Source organism: Homarus americanus, unplaced genomic scaffold, assembly GCF_018991925.1.
Source record: "Homarus americanus isolate GMGI-L3 unplaced genomic scaffold, GMGI_Hamer_2.0 scaffold19117, whole genome shotgun sequence".
Taxonomy (NCBI): Eukaryota; Metazoa; Arthropoda; class Malacostraca; order Decapoda; family Nephropidae; genus Homarus; species Homarus americanus.
The window spans coordinates 353,016-373,297 of record NW_024754704.1 but is presented as its reverse complement, the minus strand read 5'-3'; the positions used below and the strand labels follow the sequence as shown (position 1 = coordinate 373,297).

Below are 20,282 nucleotides of genomic sequence, written 5' to 3'. Positions count from 1 at the left end.
AACATGTTAAAGTGAACTCTCCAAGACCCGTACAAACATTAATTCATTCAAAAAGACATTCAGTAATAAACAATAATGAATCTTTTGTACATAAGAGAAATGACGGTTTACATGATTGTGCACGTCGTCTGAACGTTGGTGGGCCGTTCAAACACGTCGAAATTCGAGTTTCCGCTGTCAAAATTTTAAATTGTTTTGTTTTTTGGTGTGTTCAAATAAAAAAACGTCGAATTAAAAACTCGCAAAATTTGAGAAGCTACTATACGATATTTAACCCTTCAATGTCTTCAAAGAGACCATGATGCAGAGAAAGTGGTGCTAGTGCTTCCAAGCATAAGCACAAGTCACTATCTACCCAGGAAAAGGGTGAATTTCCATGGTCCGGCAATTTCCATGGTCCGGCACCGGTCAGGTCCCGAGGTTGCCGGACTAGAGAGGTACAACCTGTAGTAGTAGTAGAAGTAGTAGTAGTAGTAGAAGTAGTAGAAGTAGTAGTAGTAGTAGTAGTAGTAGTAGTAGTAGTAGTAGTAGTAGTAGTAGTAGTAGTAGTAGTAGGCTGCCAGCGCGGCGTGGGTGTGGTGGAGTGTCCTCCGTGATCTAAAGTGCTATTGGAGGGGACATATTCTGAGTGTGGGAGCGGGAATTTCACAGTGTGTCGGTGAATATTGGATGTCACCCTAAGCATTGTCACCGAAGGTTCTTTTCATCCCTTATGTCATTAATCGCAAATATGCCTTGTGTTCACCGGCGATCACCAAGTGAGTTGTGAGTGCTTGGCGGGACGGCTGGTGCAGGTGCCAGTGTTGATAGGCCTACTTTTGCAGGGTGGCCTCGCGACTCTCTCCCCTACAGTCAGTGACAGAAGGCCAAGTGTTCTACGCTTGCCGTCGCCTCCCACAAGTAACGGTCACTTCATGTAGTGACAGCCAACCAATTGAGTACAGGTAGTTCTGCTATAACGCGATAATTGTGTTCTTGTAAAATATCGTGTTATAGAAAATCGCGTAATAGAAATAACAGGGCTTATGGAGAAAATAGGGTTAGGTGCAGATTACTCGAAATCGAAAAAATTTAGTAGTTAGCCTAACACAAAGGATAGCACAGTCTAAATAAATGTTACATTCATATCTAATAATGAAATCATACAGTAAATTTAACACTTTACCTTGAAAAAATATGAATGTAACTTGATGGGGGAGAAGGGTGATTTTGAGGTTGATAACATCAAGCTTCTCTTCAAGTGTTATATCCTTTCTTTTACGATAATCACCGGGAATTCTATCATCAGAATGCTTTTTGGAGATATTCTTCTTTACCATATTCACAGTTAATACCACAAAATTGGAGAAATAGTAAGCAAAAATCGCGTTATAGCAAACAAGCGATCGCGTTATACAAATATTGTTCCGAATTCATAAATCGCGTTAGAGCAAATTCGCGTTATCAAAACACGCGTTATAGCAGAACTCACTGTATGTATAACTAATCCTACATCAGTGCGACCATGGAAATAGTGATTATTTCTGCCAAGGATGTATAAACAAGTGTTAGATGTGACAATTCTTGCTCCCAGTGTATCCCTTTGATGTCTGGACTGTCGCCCTCAGGGGGGTGGCCTACACAATAGTGCACACCCATGCGCGCACATATGCCCCTACTATCCGGACAGAGCAGTCCAGCCTGTCACCTCTCCACCCTTTCCTCATAAGAACTAGTTTCGTCTTCTGTATGGGACCAAAGCACATGTCGGAGGCAGACGCAACTGTCGCCTGAAGTGCGGAACACTATGCCGGGTAACAGACACTGTTGCGTCAGCCTAAAAGTTATGTTACAGCCTGGATGAGATGTCAACTGTCCTTCTCTCTCCTTATGTCTGCTTTGCTCTGCCTCAGGGGAACAAGAGCATCGGCCCCAAAGCCGGCAACAGTTGCAGATATTGACTAAGAGGCAACAGTCAATGAATGCCGCATAGATCTGCGGCTCAACTAACTCAACAAAGCTAGGGTAACTACTTATGTATGAGGATATTTAATTTTAAGGTAATAAAATGGCGGCAAATGTGTGGCTATTGGGGGAGGCTGGAGGCCACGTTAAAAAAAAAAATGTAATAGTAGTGCGAGAGTGAGTGCGTGCGTGTGTGTGTGCGTGCGTGTGTGTGTGTGTGTGTGTGTGTGTGCGTGTGTGTGTGTGCGTGTGTGTGTGCGTGTGTGCGTGAGTGTGATACATTGTTTCATATGGGGAAATCATATCTGCAATTTTACAAATTGTATAGGTTTTCAACACCAGAATACCCTTGCAATGAATGTGAACTACCTGTAGTGTAATTTAATTAAATCCTGACCTCTAAATATTTGTGAAAATAAATGTATTTATGAACTACAGTACCTTCACAATCATAGAAACCAAATGTGGCTGTAGCTTTCTTGGTGGAATAGGTGAACAATTTCACTTTCATTATTGTGTAGATCCTGGGGTAGTTGATACTGACCACTTGGTAAGCATTTTTACTCAATACAAATCCACCGAATAACAAAGGAATCACTGTCACACACAAACCCAACTGACAACTCATCATATGAAGGGATCAGGCACAGCTAATAAAGGCTCAAATTACACTGTCTTCTCTTCATGGGTGCCAAGTTGATATTATTGTTATGTTTTCATCATTTTCAAAATGTATCAGTGTCTTTTGACTGCCAGACAACTGGTTTCTGAAGTTCTACTTTCTAAATACACTAACCTTAACAATTTCTGTGGTTCTACTGTTTAAAAATACAAACCTTAACAATTTATCACATTCTACTGTCTAAATATACAAACCTTCACAATGTCAGTTAGTATTGTTCCCGCAGGGCTCATTTGTGAAGCAACAATTTTTCTTGATTTTCTTTTACTTGCAGATTTCAACTGTTTCTCTGAAAAATTGACATTTCATTAATGTGAGACAAGCATATACTGTACAGTGAATTCAAAAGCATTATAAGTACCAACTCTATCTTCATCTTGATTCAATATTGAGCAGGTCATGCTGTCAAGTCACCAGCCCACAGGTTCGTTAACCCTTAAGCCCCGGGTTAGGGTGCTGCTGGCAGACACACCCCCCCCCCCACCTTGCAGGGTTAAATCGTGAAGAAAAAAATCAACTTTTCAAAAAAAAAAAAAAAGTGGGAAAATAGGCGGACGTTTTGGAACGTCGCCCGGGGCCTAAAGGTTAATCTTGAAAACCAAAATCTAAGAAACAAAAACAATAACATTTAGATGTTTTGCTAGAGATTCAAAATTGGGCAACAAAACATACTCATGTTCTCAGGTGAGACATCAGGCCAGTTTTTTAACATACAGAACACAATTCATGAGAGGGTTCCATCCCTCAAATCCCTCATTGTACATTATACAGATATACGTCATTTCAACTATACGTTGCTAACAAATACAGGAAAAAAATTTTCATTCCAGTAGAACCTCAATTAATCAGACTAATTGGGGCAGACCCCTAGTCCGAAAAATGCGAAAGCCCGAGAAAAGCAAATATTCAGTGAGTTCTGCTATAGCGCGTGTTTTGACAACGCGAATTGGCTCTTAACACGATTGATGAATAGAGGAACAATATTTGTAAAACGTGTTTGCTCTAACGCGATTCCACTCGAACGGTTGTTGTGGCTTGGCGAGGGGTTATGCAGTGTTTACAGTTCACGTTCGACATCACATGTTCAAATGATTTATGTGTTTTGTTTGTGAAGAATTACAGAAATAATTTATGTAATATTTATGTGTGTGTGATGTAAACAGAGCGCTTGGCCTCTCTCTCTCTCTCTCTCTCTCTCTCTCTCTCTCTCTCTCTCTCTCTCTCTGTATGGATGGAATTCGTGGTTTAGAGTGAGTGATACGAATATCGTAACATTACTAGGTTGAAGGCGCCTGAATACTACTTAAACACATCAAAACTATGTTAATTGATCACTGTATAATAAATTCATTCACTCATAATTTCAAATTCCCTTATCATCCTATGTTATATACAGAAATACTTGAGTCCCTGAGAGAGTACACAAAAAGAAAACGGAGGACTAAGACATCCTGAAGTGGGTAGAGAACGGACATCTCTACAGGGGGACTCAAACATTTTGTGGGCGCTCTAGCATAATATGAATAATATGTAAATTACAATATATATATATATATATATATATATATATATATATATATATATATATATATATATATATATATATATATATATATATATATATATATATATATATATATATATATATATAATATATATATATATATATATATATATATATATATATATATATATATATATATATATATATATATATATATATATATATATATATATATATTGTAAAAATTTAAATAAAAGAGAAAAACTAAATACGTAGCGTTTAAATTGTACTGTACAGTGTTGTGGCTTGGCGCGGGGTTATGCAGTGTTTACAGTTCACGTTTGACATCACATGTTCAATTGATTTATGTGTTTTGTTTGTGAACAATTGCAGAAATAATTTATGTAATATTTATGTATACAGTATACCTGTACAGTAGACCCTGCTGTCATATGGCATCACGAAAATTGTGACCAAGTCCCAGGTTGCTGATCTGACTTTTTGCCTCATTTACACACAATTGCAGGGTCTCAATTGTTTCTCTTACTACTGACAACACAACATACATACTGTATATTGTTTCTCATTAAATTTTTTTTCAATTTGTATTTCTTTATGGTTCTTTATTATTACAGTATTACCCGCTTTACACGGTTTCACTTTCCGCCATTTCTCATTTACGCGGTACCTTACCAGAACCAGACTTTCACTTTCCGCGGTGCATCTACTCAAATACGCGGTGAAGTATAATTTTTTTTTTTATTTAGCTCATAAAATTCATACAAATTACCCGGCCAGAATATAATTTACATTGCTGAAATTCTTACAATATGATGATCATTTTGAATATAAACATCATGGATTTTGCATTAGACATACAAATTTTAGATCTTATGTAATAATTTGGTTTACACAAAGCAAATATTTTATCTTTTGTGCAAAATATATGAAGTTTACATTCAAAATATTCCCTGACCTGCAAGGAATCCAGAAATGTCAATTATATTATCCTAACTTTAGTCTGAGGTATTATTTATTACCAAACGTTAAAATCTAGTGTTTTCACCCAAACATTTCTCAGAGAGGTAGGAGCTAGTGAGCTGGGAAGAGGGGGGGGGGGATTTGAGTCCATTATTTGAATGGACATTAACCTGGCGACTGTATTTCTCTTAAATATTAATTGTGTGTGCATACCATCATAAAATTAAGATGTTATTTTTACTACAACATAGGTATTGTGTCAGAAAAAGTGGAGTTTGGGGGTCGGGCCAGTGTCTATTGGAATTAATCCCATATGTTCTGTTGTTCACTTTCCGCGGTACCCCGTGGGTTCAATTGGCCGCGTAAATCGGGGTACTACTGTACTTGTTTTACATCGTCCTGTGTATACCATACCATGCATCTGGCCACTTTGGGCTAGCTATGACGACGCAAGAGATCTGCCCTGGCAACTGTACCGATACTCACAGCTGGTGGTGCGTCGTTTCCATTGTTTACTGGTAGTTACTGGTAAATATTTTTCAACCTAACGAAACTATTACCCGTTTAGAGGTCGACCCCCAATTTTTTGCCAAAAACTTTGGTCTTAAAAACTCGAACTACGCACAGGTATATACGGTAAATAAGGACATGGGGGCCAGGGGTGTTTTTAGGGGGGGAAGGGGCAGCAAAAATACGCGGATTCTGAACCTTCACAGGTATCTCTGTTACCTAACCCCCGTGTATGTTAACGGCCGACTGTATATTACTGACCGCCGGTGCATACAGTAAAATAACACTCAACTAAACCAGATTTGAAAAGGTATCCACCACAGACAAACTCAAATGTCCTTCCACCTCCAAGGCCTGCCAATGACTGACAAAGCTCCATATTCCAGGGGACTACAAACCTAACACTAATATTAAACAACTCTCATATTAAGCAGCAAAAATACCTACATACATACAGAAAATTTTTATGTATCAAGTACCAGCCCTGATCACACATAATTATTGAGGGTAACATGCCTAAAAATATTTCACTATGCACAATGCAACATACCACTGTGCATATGCCATGCATAACAATACAATACTCAAATTAATCACTGTCTTGCAAGGATTCCAGCAATGTAAATTACTGTATACAGAGTATTCATTTATGTCAAGTCAGTGATATTTTATATAGAAACAATATTTAACCCTATGCACCATGCATATCTCACTGCACTTGTGAGCCGCTGCAATATCTACCCGCGCGCCGCCACACGGCCAACCCGCGCACTACAGTCCTGCTCTTGGTACTGTGTCAATCACATCTCCCCGCCATAATGTAGCTCCATAATTATCGTTCACCATCGTTGGCTGTATGTACATTGTACTTACCATCGGTATTTTTTTCTTATAGTGAGAGGACAGCACTATCATTAAGACTGAACTGTGTTATGGTGACTGTGAAATGATATTTTCTGTGTTTTTGTGACTGTAAAGTGCTTCGCCTCTGTTGTTATCATTGTTCACTCTGTTTTTGTGACAAGTGGGTTTGCTCTGTTTCTGTGACTGTCAAGTGAGCAGTGTAACTTTGAAAATGTCTGGGAAGGCCAAGGCATCCAAGACAACCGTGTCTCTGAGGTGAAGCTTGACATTGTGAAGCATCATGAGACTCCCCAGAGGCTGTGTGGGAGTCAGAGTGACGTCTCCACTCCACCTACAAGAGTCTCCTTGGCCTCACAAGGGACATGTGATGATGACCAGGCTTGTTCATTATGATGTGGTGAGTGTTGTTTAATTGGTTTCTATTGATTTTATCAGTGTAAGAATATTTTTGTTGGTGATACATGTGTGTTTGGGGACTAGCTGGGAATGTATCCCATTGAACCCCATGTTACGATCCCTATCTACGATATTTCATATAGCGATGGGAATTTCAGGAATCTAACCACATCTTTTATTGAGGTTTACCTGTGCCAGTAAATGTGAGGAATAAATAACAAATAATAATAAGAAGAAGAAAAGAAAAAATAGATTTATCAATTTTTGGAGATGACTTAAATGACTGGATGACAAATGGTAACATGTTCAAGGAAATCACACAAGAACAAGCTGTGAGATAATCTTCCAAGGAGTACTGAAGTGAAGCAGAAAGTGTAGCTTCTTAAGTTATATCATTAGTGAAGAAAATACAAGCTGTGCAATTACGATGATAATTACAAATAAAATAATATTCAAATCTGATATAAAATACCTTCAAAACCCAGAATGTCTGGGGCTACCACCATCTCTTCCAGGTTAATGTCAGGTTCAGAGGTTTGAATCTCTTCTCCTCTTAGTGTAAGGGATTCAAGCTGAGACTGAGTTCTGTGGTCATCCTCCTTCATATTATTTATTCTTATTGTGGCTCTCTCAACTGGCTCATCCAGTGAATCTCTTGATGAAGAACTTTTACTGAGAACTCTACTTACTAACTGCAGGGATCCACAGGGGTTCATAGTATATACAGAATACATCAACCCACTGGGCTGAGTTCCATCAGACCCTTCCTGTTTAAGAAAAAAGAAAATAATTTTAAAACAATAATATATATCAATTCAACATGTAATATATGAGGTGCTGAGTGCGACAAGGGGCTAAACGCCACCCACCCCCCCCCCAAATTGAGTTATAATACAGGTCCACAATCCCTTATCCGCAATTACAAAATCCAAAGGGCTCTTAAAACCTAAAGTTTTCGTGGAACATCACTCGTGTGCACGACATACCCAGAGTGACGCTGAACATGACCCGACGTGGCCGAAGCTTGACCCACGCAGGTGCGAGGTGTCAGTTGTGTCTCATCAGAATATAACTTGCATTGCTAGAATCCTTGCAGGACAGCAACTAATTTGAATATGGTCATCATTTATTTTGCACAAGAGATAAAAATTTGAGTACTTTAATGTACAGTAGTACATTTAAGTACAGTACTCCCTCTTTATCGACGAGGGTTACGTTCTGTTGACGGCCGTCGATACCGTGATGGTTACGTAATTTTTCTAACTATTATTAGCATATGTTGAATAAATGTACCTTTAAGCATTAATGCGTTTCCTTTACACATAACCTTAAATAATAGTGTATAAATAATAATATAATAAGTGGACAAAAATACTAGCAAACTTACGATTTCATTTATTGAAGTGAACATCGGTCCTTACAGTAAACAATACAGTGTACAGTATATACCAGTGTGATGATTGAGGCTTATTATCCGTCGATAATCGAAACCGTCGATAAAAAATCCGTCGATAAAGCGGGAGTACTGTACAAGTTTTTCAACTTGTATTTTTAGATAGACATACATAGCTTTCTTCATTTATTTTTACTCATTTACATGCACACACCATCCTAAATACATACATGCACACACCATCCTAAATACATACTGTAAAAAAGTAAAAGAAATAAGTGTCCTCAGGACAAACCTGTACTACTGTACTCAAATGTACTAAATAATAATAAAAAACTGTATGTCTAGTGCAAACTATAGCATCTTTATACTCAAATTAATCGCCAACTTACAAGAATACCAGCAATGTAAGTTATATTCTGCCAAGTCAATTCATTGACATTATATAAACGAAAAACTTAAACTCCCTCTATATGACTGATAACTACGCACTGGGCAATCTCCCAGCCTGCTGGTCAATACCTCACCTCACCCGCCCCACCCCTCATCCCCCCTGCCTGGCTGTCAACACCTCACCTCTCCCTTCCCAGCGGTAAAGGTAGTTTTAATCTTAAAGTTTTTATCTTATAAAATGTCACAGACTAAACTTGGCAGAATATATCTTGCATTGCTGGAATCCTTGCAAGATAGCGATTAATTTGAATGTAGACATTAAACACCTCAAATTAAGCGTTAAAATATTTTAGTGTTTATTATTTATTATTGTACAGTATACTGTACAGTACAGTGGTCCCTCGGTTAACGAGATTTCGGTTAACGAGTTACCTTCCATAAGATTCTTAACTTCGGTTAACGAGCAATCCCTCGATTAACGAGTTTCTTACGAGCCGACCTCCACATGTTTTAGCTTACATTTGGCGGTCCACCAGCTGTAGTATTAGTCCGCCAATACAGTAATCGGTTCTAGGGCTTAAATTCCTTACCCTTTTAGTAAATATCAAGAAGTTTATACTATTCAATCATTTTAAAAGTTTAATATTAAATTTTTTAGTCATTTTAACAATTATTGAACATAATTGAAGGTAGGGTCACTAGTTTGTGGCACGCCATCCCGCCTGCCAACACAGCATACAGGCGTCAGTCTTTGTGTCTTTTCAGTGGAGGTAACATCTTGCTTGAGACACTCTTCAACTAAATGCTTTTTTTCTGTGTTTCGAAGCAAATTATTGGTCAATTTGAAATTTATTTTACATATTGACAATATATAATGCAGTGCAGTGTTGATTAAAGAAAATAATCTTAATTACACCAAGAGATCTAAAATTTTATGGGTGAAATGGTGTCATGGGGTGACTTCTCCTCCACCCCCATTCTAATGCCCATCATCATCATCATCATCATCCAGGAGCCTTCTACATACACACCTGAAAGTAAGTGTACTTTACTACCTTTTTTGTTGATTTTAGGCAATTTTCGGTGAGCTCGACTAATTACCCAAAAACCCATTGAAACAATGGTTTCGGTTAACGAATTTTTCGGTTAATGAGCAACCTTCTGGAACGAAATGTGCTCGTTAACCGAGAGACCACTGTACTCCTGAATCGGTTCTGCCTAATCCCTAATACGGTACAGTATAGTCTGGATTTACGCGTTTTTTTTTACGCTTTTGGTCATTTACACGGTGCCTTGCCAAAATGAAATGTTTTAATTACGCGGTAAATTTCATCATTTACGCGGCGAGCGGCTGGAGAGGTGCAGACGCGCCACGCCATTTTTTACTCACGTGGTCCATTCTTGACCATACTCGGGAAGCGGTGCGGTGAGTGGTGCGCATTAGGTCGCTCTTACGTTATCGCTGACATCACTGACGTATTGGACTGTGATTGGGCCACGCATCCTTACCACCCACGCATTCCCTCCGCCGCTAGCTGTGATTGGTCTAATGTAACATGACGTGCCCTGCCACCAGAGGGTAGAAGTCGCTGACCTAGCCGGGTCAGTCTCATTGTTCTCAGTCCGCATATACAGTTCTCTCTTGTGCCCGCTATTCCCCTCACAATGGCTTCCGCTGGACCCCCACCACCCGAGAAAAACCTTGAATTACCTGGATGAAGCCATGATAATGTGAAGGAAATCATCGAGTTGGGGGAGAAAATTAAGCTCATCCGTGACAATGACCCAGACAAGCATTGGCATGAAGAGTCTAATAACCATCTGACGAAAGTTATGGAGCCGTATATCCAGATCTATCTCGACAACATCAATGCTAGTCGTCAATGTAGTATTAAGGACTTCTTCGCCCGCAACCCACCACAACCACAGCCAGCCCAAGTCAGTGATAGTGACAGTGAGGATATGGACTTTGAGGGGTTTGTCTGGGAGGCCCTGCAAACCTCTGCGAGTAGTGAAAGTGATTCACCGGAGAGCAACTAATCTGCCCTCTGCCTCGGAACCAGCTGCCATCCACGTGTGCCGACCAAGCTTTTCTACTAACGTAAGTGTTAAAAAACCTAATATTATTGATATTTCTCTTAAATATTAATTGTGTGTGCATACCATCATAAAATTAAGATACTATTTTTACTACAACGTACATATTGTGTCGGAAAAAGTGGAGTTTGGGGGTCGGCCCAGTCTCTATTTCAATTAATCCCATATGTTCTGTTATTTCTTTTACACGTTTCTCATTTTACGCGGACCTCCACGGGTTCAATTGACCGCGTAAATGCAGACTATACTGTACCTGATTTTTCCCTTATATTCCGATCAATTTTCAAAACCCTACTTCTCCATAACTTCTCGCTAGATTACGTTGAAATTGATGTAGAGTACGGGTAATTTACTCCACTTGAACGTGACATACAGATATTTATGATTATCACTTTTGTTTAGGGTGCATGAATTTTTTTCCTAACATTCCATTTTTTCCTCCAAATACATATAAAGATAAATCAGCAAATAATTAACCAAGCCAAATACCTGTATAAAGAATAAATTATTCTACTACTGTACTTAGATTTTGTACAGCCAATGAGAAATAGAGTCTATGATGTAATGCATGAACATGTAGTGTACAGCCACTATACTCAGCATACTGGCTCATTGTCCTCGCGCAGCAGACCCATCCACCCTAGAGAGTCCATTATTATTTATTGTCAAACATTTCTCTCGTCATGATCATACCACCCCGTCCCCCTAAAATTTTTCTTAACGGATCTACGCGATTCACGTGGATGGCCTAAAACAAAGGTAAAAAAACGAAACCCGGAAAAAAAAACGGAGAAATCACATCCCTGTACGAATTACACATTCCAAATACATCAGCAGATAGCCATAGGCATCAGCTTTCCTCAGGAATTTTCTGAATATTTTCGCAATTTTCCGATTTTCAGCCGGACGCTTCCCTTAATGGAGGCTAAATGTGAAAAGAACTTGGGTGTGTATACTTTATTCATGTCAAACTGAAGTTCTTGTAACATTGAAGAAAGTGAATCAAGCAAATAAGCCACAGTACAGTAATGCCTCTCTATAACAAACATCTTCTGTATGTGTTGAGCCGAAATTCATTATACGGTTTTCCTAAGTCCTCTTTAAAATGATCACCAAGTAGTCCCCGGGCCGGGCAGGTATATATCCAATCGCACACCACCTGTAAGCTCTATGTTATGTTACAGGTATTATATATGTAATTTTCTTCATTTATTTTATTTAGTTACATACACATTGAATCTTATATGCATTAAGTGCCAAAAAATAATAATAATAAAAGAAATACTGTACTGGTAACAGTAATTATCATTAGGTTAGAAATATTTTAACTCTTAATTTCGGGTAGATACAGACAATGATTGTTATACGATAGGGTTAGGGACCTTAAAAAGCCATCGATAATTGATTGATTGTACAGAAGACTCGCAACTTATGCGAGGGTTACGTTCCTGGTACCTTGCGTAAAGCCAAAAAACGAGTAAACGACCCTCTGGAACAAATTGAGTTTGTTAACCGAGAGACCACTGTACATGTAATCAATGGGGAAAATAGGGTTAGGTTGTGGAGGCCCCCAAAAGTGTCTTAAATTTAACTTAACGAGTTCATTTTTTTACTAACTAAAGTACCAATGAGCACTAGACTCGAGAAAACACGCTATTTCAATATCAATGAACACTAGACTCGGCAGCTGACACACCATCCTGAGAACACCAGACTCGGCAGCAGACGCCACACTGCCACCCTCACTTGACAATCCCACACCTACATAACGAACACCAAAAATATTAGTTACAATATTAAATCTTTTCCATTTAGCTTTCCATTTTCTTAACTTCACTTTTCACGTCACTAGCAACCAATTTACACTCACCTTAGAAGTCGTAATCTGCAGCAGAATCGGCTGCTTTCTCGTCACTCACTCAGAAAGACTGAGAGGGCGAGCGTGAATGCATGAGTGAGCAGCCATGGCGCCTCTGGTGAGCAAATAACGCATTTGTTTGCCATGGCGATACATTTGAAATATTTACTGCCTGATTTCCCTTACGAATAAAAAAAAATTATCGCTATATACAGTGCAGTCTGGATTTACGCGGTTTTGGTTAATGCGCTTGGTCATTTACACGGTGCCTTGCCAGAATTGAAATGCTTTAATTATGCAGTAAATTTGGTCATCTATGCGGGTGAAGTATAATTTGTTTACTGTATTTACTGAAGATATTTGTTTTAGCTCATAAAATTCATACAAATTACCTGGCCAGAATATAATTTACATTGCTGGAATTCTTACAATTTGATGATCATTTTGAATAAAAACATCATAAAATTTGCATTAGACATACAAATTTTAGATCTAATCTAAGAATTTTGATTAGAAAGAGCAAAAAAAAATTATTTTGTGCAAAATATATGACGTTTATATTCAAAATATTCCATGTCTTGCAAGGAATCCAGCTTGATTCCTAAACTATCAACCAAAAATAAATGAAGGTGCTATAAATAAATTCCACAACTAACCAGATTGTCTAATAGAATTTCTCCTTGTGTTTCCTCTTGAAGGTGTGAAGATGCAGCATAGTCCAGCTCCATGTGTTCATCCAGGTGCGTATGCAGTGAAGGCGTCACAACACATTTCTCAATTTGTGATTCTGTATTCAATCTATTGTCACTAGTCTTTAATGTTCCTTTACATTTAACATCTTTAAGATCCACATTACTTACAGCCATCTCAACTTGATGATACTGAGAAGAACCCGATGCAACTGAATCTGAAACACAAGTTATCTCTTGTTTAAGCTGGATCAACGGTGTTGAGGTAAGCAACTGGACCAATTCTGGTGATTCATAAGATTTCCCTTGAGGAGCTGCCACTGATCTGTCTTTGGTATCTTCCACTGGTATATGCACAGACCCTTGACAACTACACAAGGAGCACATACTTCTGTTCTCTGTCTGAACCTCTGCATTACAAACAGGTAACAGAGAATTATCCAACTTCAGCAAGAGACCCTGAAAAAAAAAAAAATTTAATTATGAAACCCCATTTTATGGTGAAAGGGGTGAGATGGGTGACATATATGCAGGGTATCTACCACCAACATGTCTGAGCTGATATTGTATTGAGAAAGGATACATCATTACCCATATAAACTGTGTTAATGCTACAAGCAGCTCCTCACCCAGTTAAACCAGGGTTTAAACCCAGACCTGGATATTGTCTTAATTTATTACTGAGACTTTAATTCAGAACCCAAAATTGTCAGGTTCATTTATTCTTTATGCAATTTTCTTAATTTTTATGTACAGTAAAACCTCAATAAATCGGACTAATTGGGGCAGACCCCAGTCCGAAAAATGTGAAAGTCCGAAAATCAGTTGTGTTATGTTATTTCTGCACTTCAACAGCTAAGAACTTTAAGTGTATAACAAGATTATAAAATAATATTACATCAACAATAAAAAAAATATGAAACAGAACTCTCTTGGTTGAAAATCAGACATATAAGTCTGGTTGTCAACAACTCTGTTGTCACCAAGATAATTGTCATTTACTATAAAGTGTTATATGCAAGTAACAACATAATGTGTCGTAAGGATAAAGAGAAACCTGTATACTGTACAGTACTCTAAAGATAAAAACAAGAACAAGTAAGTGGAAGAGTATGTTTATCTGGGAGCAGCTGGCAGAGTGGTGGAGGTTAGCCTGGGTGAACATAGGAACATAAGAATGGTGGAAAACTGCAGCGGGCCTATTGACCCATATTGGGCAGTCCCATTTACACCCAACCCCTATTGCTCATATAAGCATCCAACCTATGTTTGAAGCTATCCAGCGGATTCAAGTTAATGATGATATTTGGTAACTTGTTCCATTCATCCACTACTCTGTTCCCAAACCAGTGTTTACCTATTTCGCGCCTAAATCGAAATTTGTCTAATTTAAAACCATTGTTACGAGTTCGCTCCTGGTTGGATAGTTTGAGTACCTTTGTAATGTCCCCTTTGTTTAGCCCTGACTTCCATTTATACACCTCTATCAGGTCGCCCCTCGCTCTACGTCTCTCGAGGGAGTGTAAATTAAGATGCTTTAACCTGTCTCTATACTCAAGGTTCCTAATGCCCGGGATTAGTCTTGTCATTCTCCTCTGAATTCTTTCCAAGAATTCTATATCCATTATGTAATAAGGTGACCAGAACTGAACTGCGTAATCCAAGTGTGGTCTCACAAGCGCAAGATACAGTTTTAGGATGACTTTGCTAGTCTTCTAACTAACACTCCTTTGTATGAACCCAAGTTTTTTTTTTTACGGGAATTAGCCCACCCGGGCACAGGTCAAACGACCCACAATGGAGCCTGGGGGGCAAAGAAAAAAAAGAAGGAAAGAAATTGTAAATATAGAAAAAAAGGTTATACTGTATTAATCTACACCACGAAGATGCCGGAAAACCAGCTTTTTAAAGTGAGAGAGATTGCAAGAGCATGGAAACACAGAAGAAGGCAGAGCATTCCACAGTTTGACTGTGTGAGGAAAGAAGGAGGTACTATAACGGGTTATTCTCGTGTGAACGACATCCACAGAGAAACGGTGGGCACCACGGGCAAGACGTGTGTTACGAACCCACGGCCTTGCCGGCGGTACACAGGATGCCAAATCAATAGAACATTGCCCTTAAAGTACCTGTAAAAGAGAGAGAGTGAAGCAACATTGGGGCAAAGAGAAAGGGAAGAGAGATTGTCGACTAAAGGAGGAGAGTTAATAAGACGAAATGCCTTTGATTCCACCCTATCTAATAGTTGGACAGAAGAAGAGCCACCCCAGATATGAGAGCAGTACTCCAAGTTAGAACGAATGAATCTCTTATATACTTGAAGCAACTGCTCAGGAGTGAAGTAGCTGTGGCATCTGTACAGCATTCCCAACTTTCGGGAGGCAGCTTTAGTTATATTAAGGATGTGTGATTTCCAGGACATATTGGAGAAAATGGTGAGGCCTAACATATTTATTTCAGAATTTGGGAGGATGATAGCGTCCTGAAATGTAATTGGTGGGAGATCGTCTAATTTATAAAGTGTAATTGGTAAATATTGAGTTTTATTACTATTGAACTTAACCAAGTTTGTACCTCCCCATTCAGAGATGATGCACAGATCCGCATTGATAGAAGTAATGATATCAGTTCTAGAAACAGATCTAGTTTGAGAGTTAGGAGGAAGGGGAAAATGTGAGGAACAGTGAAGAGTAGAATCATCAGCATAAGAATGGATAAAATTAGTTGTAGTGTAAAGTAAATCATTGAGAAAAAGAAGGAAGAGAGTTGGTGTAAGAACAGAACCCTGTGGGACGCCACTACTGGTAGAGAAAGAGCAAGAAATCGATCCCTCGACAACAACTGCCATGGATCAAGGAAGCTAGAGATGAGAAAACAAAGTGGGGGAGAGAAACCAAAAGAGGGAAGTTTAGATAGCAAAGACTTGTGCCATACCCTGTCAAATGCTTTGGAGATGTCGAGAGCCACGACAAAAGTTTCCCCATAATCCCTAAGACAGGATGACCAAAGATGGGTGCAATAGGAGAGCAGATCACCAGTAGATCTCGCCTGGCGAAAGACATACTGGTGATCCGACAAAAGAGAAAGGCGTTCAAGGTGAATTATTTATCAAAGCAACAAGAGCCAATGAAACAAACAATGAGATAATGTCCAAAAAATAAAATCTAAGAATGCAGATCAACCACACATAGTGTATATCCTTTTTTGCCTTACCTTCATATTAGTAACAAGTTGAACAAGATGTGTAGCTAATGATGTCTGAAGGCGCATACTAAAGCTTTTCATCTCCAGAAACTGAACGGTATAACTCCCAATTACACTACAATCAGACATCTGAAATGGAAATTAAATTATCAGTTGCAAAAAGCAGCAAAATTACATGAACTCTGGGTGTGTGTGTGTGTGTCAGAGCTGGTTCTTGGATTTTAGGGGCTCCAGGCGAGACATGATTTGTGCCCCCCCCTCCCCCCCCCATCTCACGGAAAAACGTCCAAATCCCGCCCCTCCTCTCTTCAAAAGGAAAGCAAATCATTGCTACAAATTTATTATTCCTTTAGTAATTTACATATTAATATTTCTAAAATCAAGTATCTAGAATTTTGCATCCTGTCTTTCTTTGAAGTAAAATCGTCTATAATGTCATCACATGACACTTGCTTCCCGACAGCATTATTCATGCTAATGACAGCAAGACCAGTAAGCCTATCCTGAGCCATTGTAGACCTTAGGTATGTTTTGATAAGCTTAAGCTTTGAGAAACTCTTCTCTGCTGAAGCTCCAGTTACAGCCAGAGTGTCTGCTATTCTCAGGGCTGTCCACATGTTTTGATAAAGCTCTTTAATCTGCTTTTCATATACAGTGGTCCCTCGATTAACGTACACAATTGGTTCCACAGAGCCGGTTGTTAACCGAATCTATTATTTCAATGGGATATTGGGTAATTGGTTCCAACTCACAGAAAAAGTATGCTGTATATCTCGGCCTACAAGGCGACGGGGTGTATAAGACGAACCCAAAAATTCCATTTAAAAAGTAGGTTTTGAGCTCTATTCGCTGTATAAGACCGGTACCCCAAATGTGACACTTACCATTGGGAGCTTACTAACCCAGTAGTCCTTTACCAACCATCCCATTGAACAGTGCTGTTTACACATCCTTGGTTTTCTAAAATAAGGCCAATTTACTTCAAGTAATGTTATCAAATGTTACCGGTTGGTGTAGTGTAAACACTAGTGAGTTAAGCACCTGTTATCTAACTGGAACTAATGTCGGTGTCAGTAAAAATTTTCCATTTACTTGAAATGGATTTACCGATTTATTTGTTTATTTATTTATTTATAATATACTGTAATATATTAAACACACTGCAAGTATTTTCTTTAATTTATAAGCTTGCTTCACGAGAGACAATCGGTGGTGGGACTGTTCCGACTGTTCACACCAGCTACCGTATTCTAATTCATTAGTGTTTCATTAGGATTTGAGTGAAAAAGATTACTGTACTACTACATACATTTATTACACAAATAAATCTTTATCTATCTATCTACAGTATATATCTATCTATCTATCTATCTATCTATCTATCTATATATATATATATATATATATATATATATATATATATATATATATATATATATATATATATATATATATATATATATATATATATATACTAACGCCTGTTTGCTGTGTTAAGAGGCTGGATGCCGCACATTAAACTAGTCACTTTACCTTCAATTATGTTCAATAATTGTTAAAATGACTAAAAAATTTAATATTAAACTTTTAAAATTATTGAATAGTATAAACTTCTTGATATTTACTAAAATAGTAAGGAATTTAAGCCCTAGAACCGATTAATGTATTGGCGGACTGATACTAAAGCTGGTTGCCCGGAACGTATTCATGATGTAGTGAAAGGATCAGCACCTATAAGGGAACTATAATTACGAAGAAAGACAAGGTCCCATTCACGAGATGGAAAAATTATTGGTGATATGGGTGGAAGACCAGATACAGAAGCGTATACCCTTAAGCCTTCTAACCTTACAGGCTAAGGCAAGAAACCTGTTCGAAAGCCTGAAGGAGCAGGCAGGAGATGAGTGCGAACAAACCTTCACAGCAAGTCATGGGTGGTTTAACAGATTTAAGAACAGCTACAGTTTACATAATGTTAAGGTGAGTGGAGAGGCAGCTAGTGCTGATGTTGGTGCCGCCGAAGCTTTTAAGGAGGACCTAGATCGTGTGATTGTGGAAGGAAATTATTTGCCTGAGCAAATATTCAATGCGGATGAAACTGGATTATTGTGGAAGCGCTTGCCTGAACGGACATATATCCCCAGAGGCGAAAACAATGACAGGATTCAAGGCATTCAAGGACCGAATTACACTTCTGTTGGGTAGGCGATGGCGGAAGATTAATGGAAGAAAATAGAGTAATATTTGGCATGCGCTATCTCCGTTATTATACGTTTGCAACGGTAATGTAATAGAAGAAAATTATCTTAAAATTAGACGTTTCTCGAATAAGATAATAGATTTGGGGTAGAAAAGTTGTGCACAAATGCAAAAATACCAAAAATTTACCCATTCTACAGCTTTGCAAAGTTTCTTACTTACTCCTTTGAGGAAATATTCCAAGTACATGGCAGCTTCACGAATGACATCAGTTGAAGCCATCCTCTCTGCATTCCCTTTTCCACTTTTATTTAAAATATTTGTTTTCTTCAGCCATTCAGTACGTCTTGCCTGCCTTACAAATGACGTGGTCTTTAGTGTTTATTGATATCACCATCTTGATAACACGTTTGTTAGGTATTTTGTCCTGAGAAACTAATGGTGGAGGCTGGTGTCCGCTTCTTATAACGGAAGAAGTTCCCTGTAACGAGTTAAACTTGTGAATATGTATCTTGGCAGCACTGGTCCTGTGGGTCGCCCGCCTCCATCACCAACCTTTGTTTACATACAACTGTGCGTTTGTATCTCAAGTATATTCATGTAGGCGAAACATTTCAATAAAATAGTGATATATGTCTATAAAAACATTATAATATCAATTTTAATTAAGATTTACAAGTCAATTTGTATATGAGCCAATTTAGATAAAGACTTCATTATCCTTTCATGATATCTTGAACGTTTACAAAACAATTTTACTGGAATAATGATGTTTTATTTCACTTGTTGCCACTAAACGAATCTCGGAAATTTTATAGTTGCAATTAGTAATTTTGACAATTCTAAAGTACTTTTCTTCAATAACATTTCTGGGGCAAATTACGTATAAAGCTAGGATTCCATTACGTGTTTGCAACTTTGCAGTGCGTCGTCGTTTTCAATCACTACAGGGACAGATTGGCATGTACTGCAAACTTTTATCCTCTTCACCACTTTTAGTTTTCACTTTTATCGTCTTCACCACTGATCGGCTTGTAGTGGAATTCTCCCCTACAAACGCTGTTTGTCGCTGCCTAGCCGACCCCACCAATTCCCCAGTGTATGCCTCGTGGTCTAGGTCAACCAGCGCCGCCATACATCACGGAGCGGGGGTCAACTAATAAGCCACGCCTACCCCCGCTATTTAAGACCTGACCTCGTGGTGACCTGGCCTCTCTTTCTACCTAAAGCCGCAGCCAGCAATACCTCCTCCTCCGCCGCTGCCTGGCGGCCTTCCCTCGCTCCTCCTCCGCCTGCCTGGCGAGCATGGCGACCCACAAGCTGTCCTTCTCTGAGCGTCCTCACCAACCAGCTCTCTCTACATCACGCTTGTAACCATGCTGCCTTCCCAGCACCAAGCTGCATTGTACATCCAATACAACATGTATATAGAGAGCACATTGTGAGTTTCCTTTCTCCATTCCATCCTGAGTGTGAACCAAATAACCTGAACCCCACAGGCTCGTTAGCCGCATGGGCGATCGGTCACGTCTCTGTTACGCACTGTTGGCAAGTACTGGGCATGCACC

General features: G+C 38.8%; 1 protein-coding gene across 3 annotated transcripts in view; it reads right to left on the bottom strand.

Annotated features, from left to right (window-relative positions):
• LOC121855995 (zinc finger and SCAN domain-containing protein 31-like) overlaps nt 1–19,367 on the bottom strand; it is a 38,192-nt gene extending 18,825 nt beyond the window's left edge. Inside the window, exons 1-5 of one of the 3 annotated variants that reach the window (XM_042351230.1) lie at nt 18,937–19,367; nt 16,525–16,644; nt 13,279–13,770; nt 7,354–7,648; nt 2,821–2,915 (exon numbers count right to left, since the gene is read on the bottom strand). In XM_042351230.1, coding sequence (XP_042207164.1) covers nt 2,821–2,915; nt 7,354–7,648; nt 13,279–13,770; nt 16,525–16,644; nt 18,937–18,996 — 1,062 coding nt within the window. In that variant the 5' untranslated portion in view covers nt 18,997–19,367. The remainder of the gene's footprint in view (nt 1–2,820; nt 2,916–7,353; nt 7,649–13,278; nt 13,771–16,524; nt 16,645–18,936) is intronic. The other 2 variants (XM_042351229.1, XM_042351228.1) reach the window with 2 other exon arrangements.
• Nucleotides 19,368–20,282: the final 915 nt, after the last annotated feature.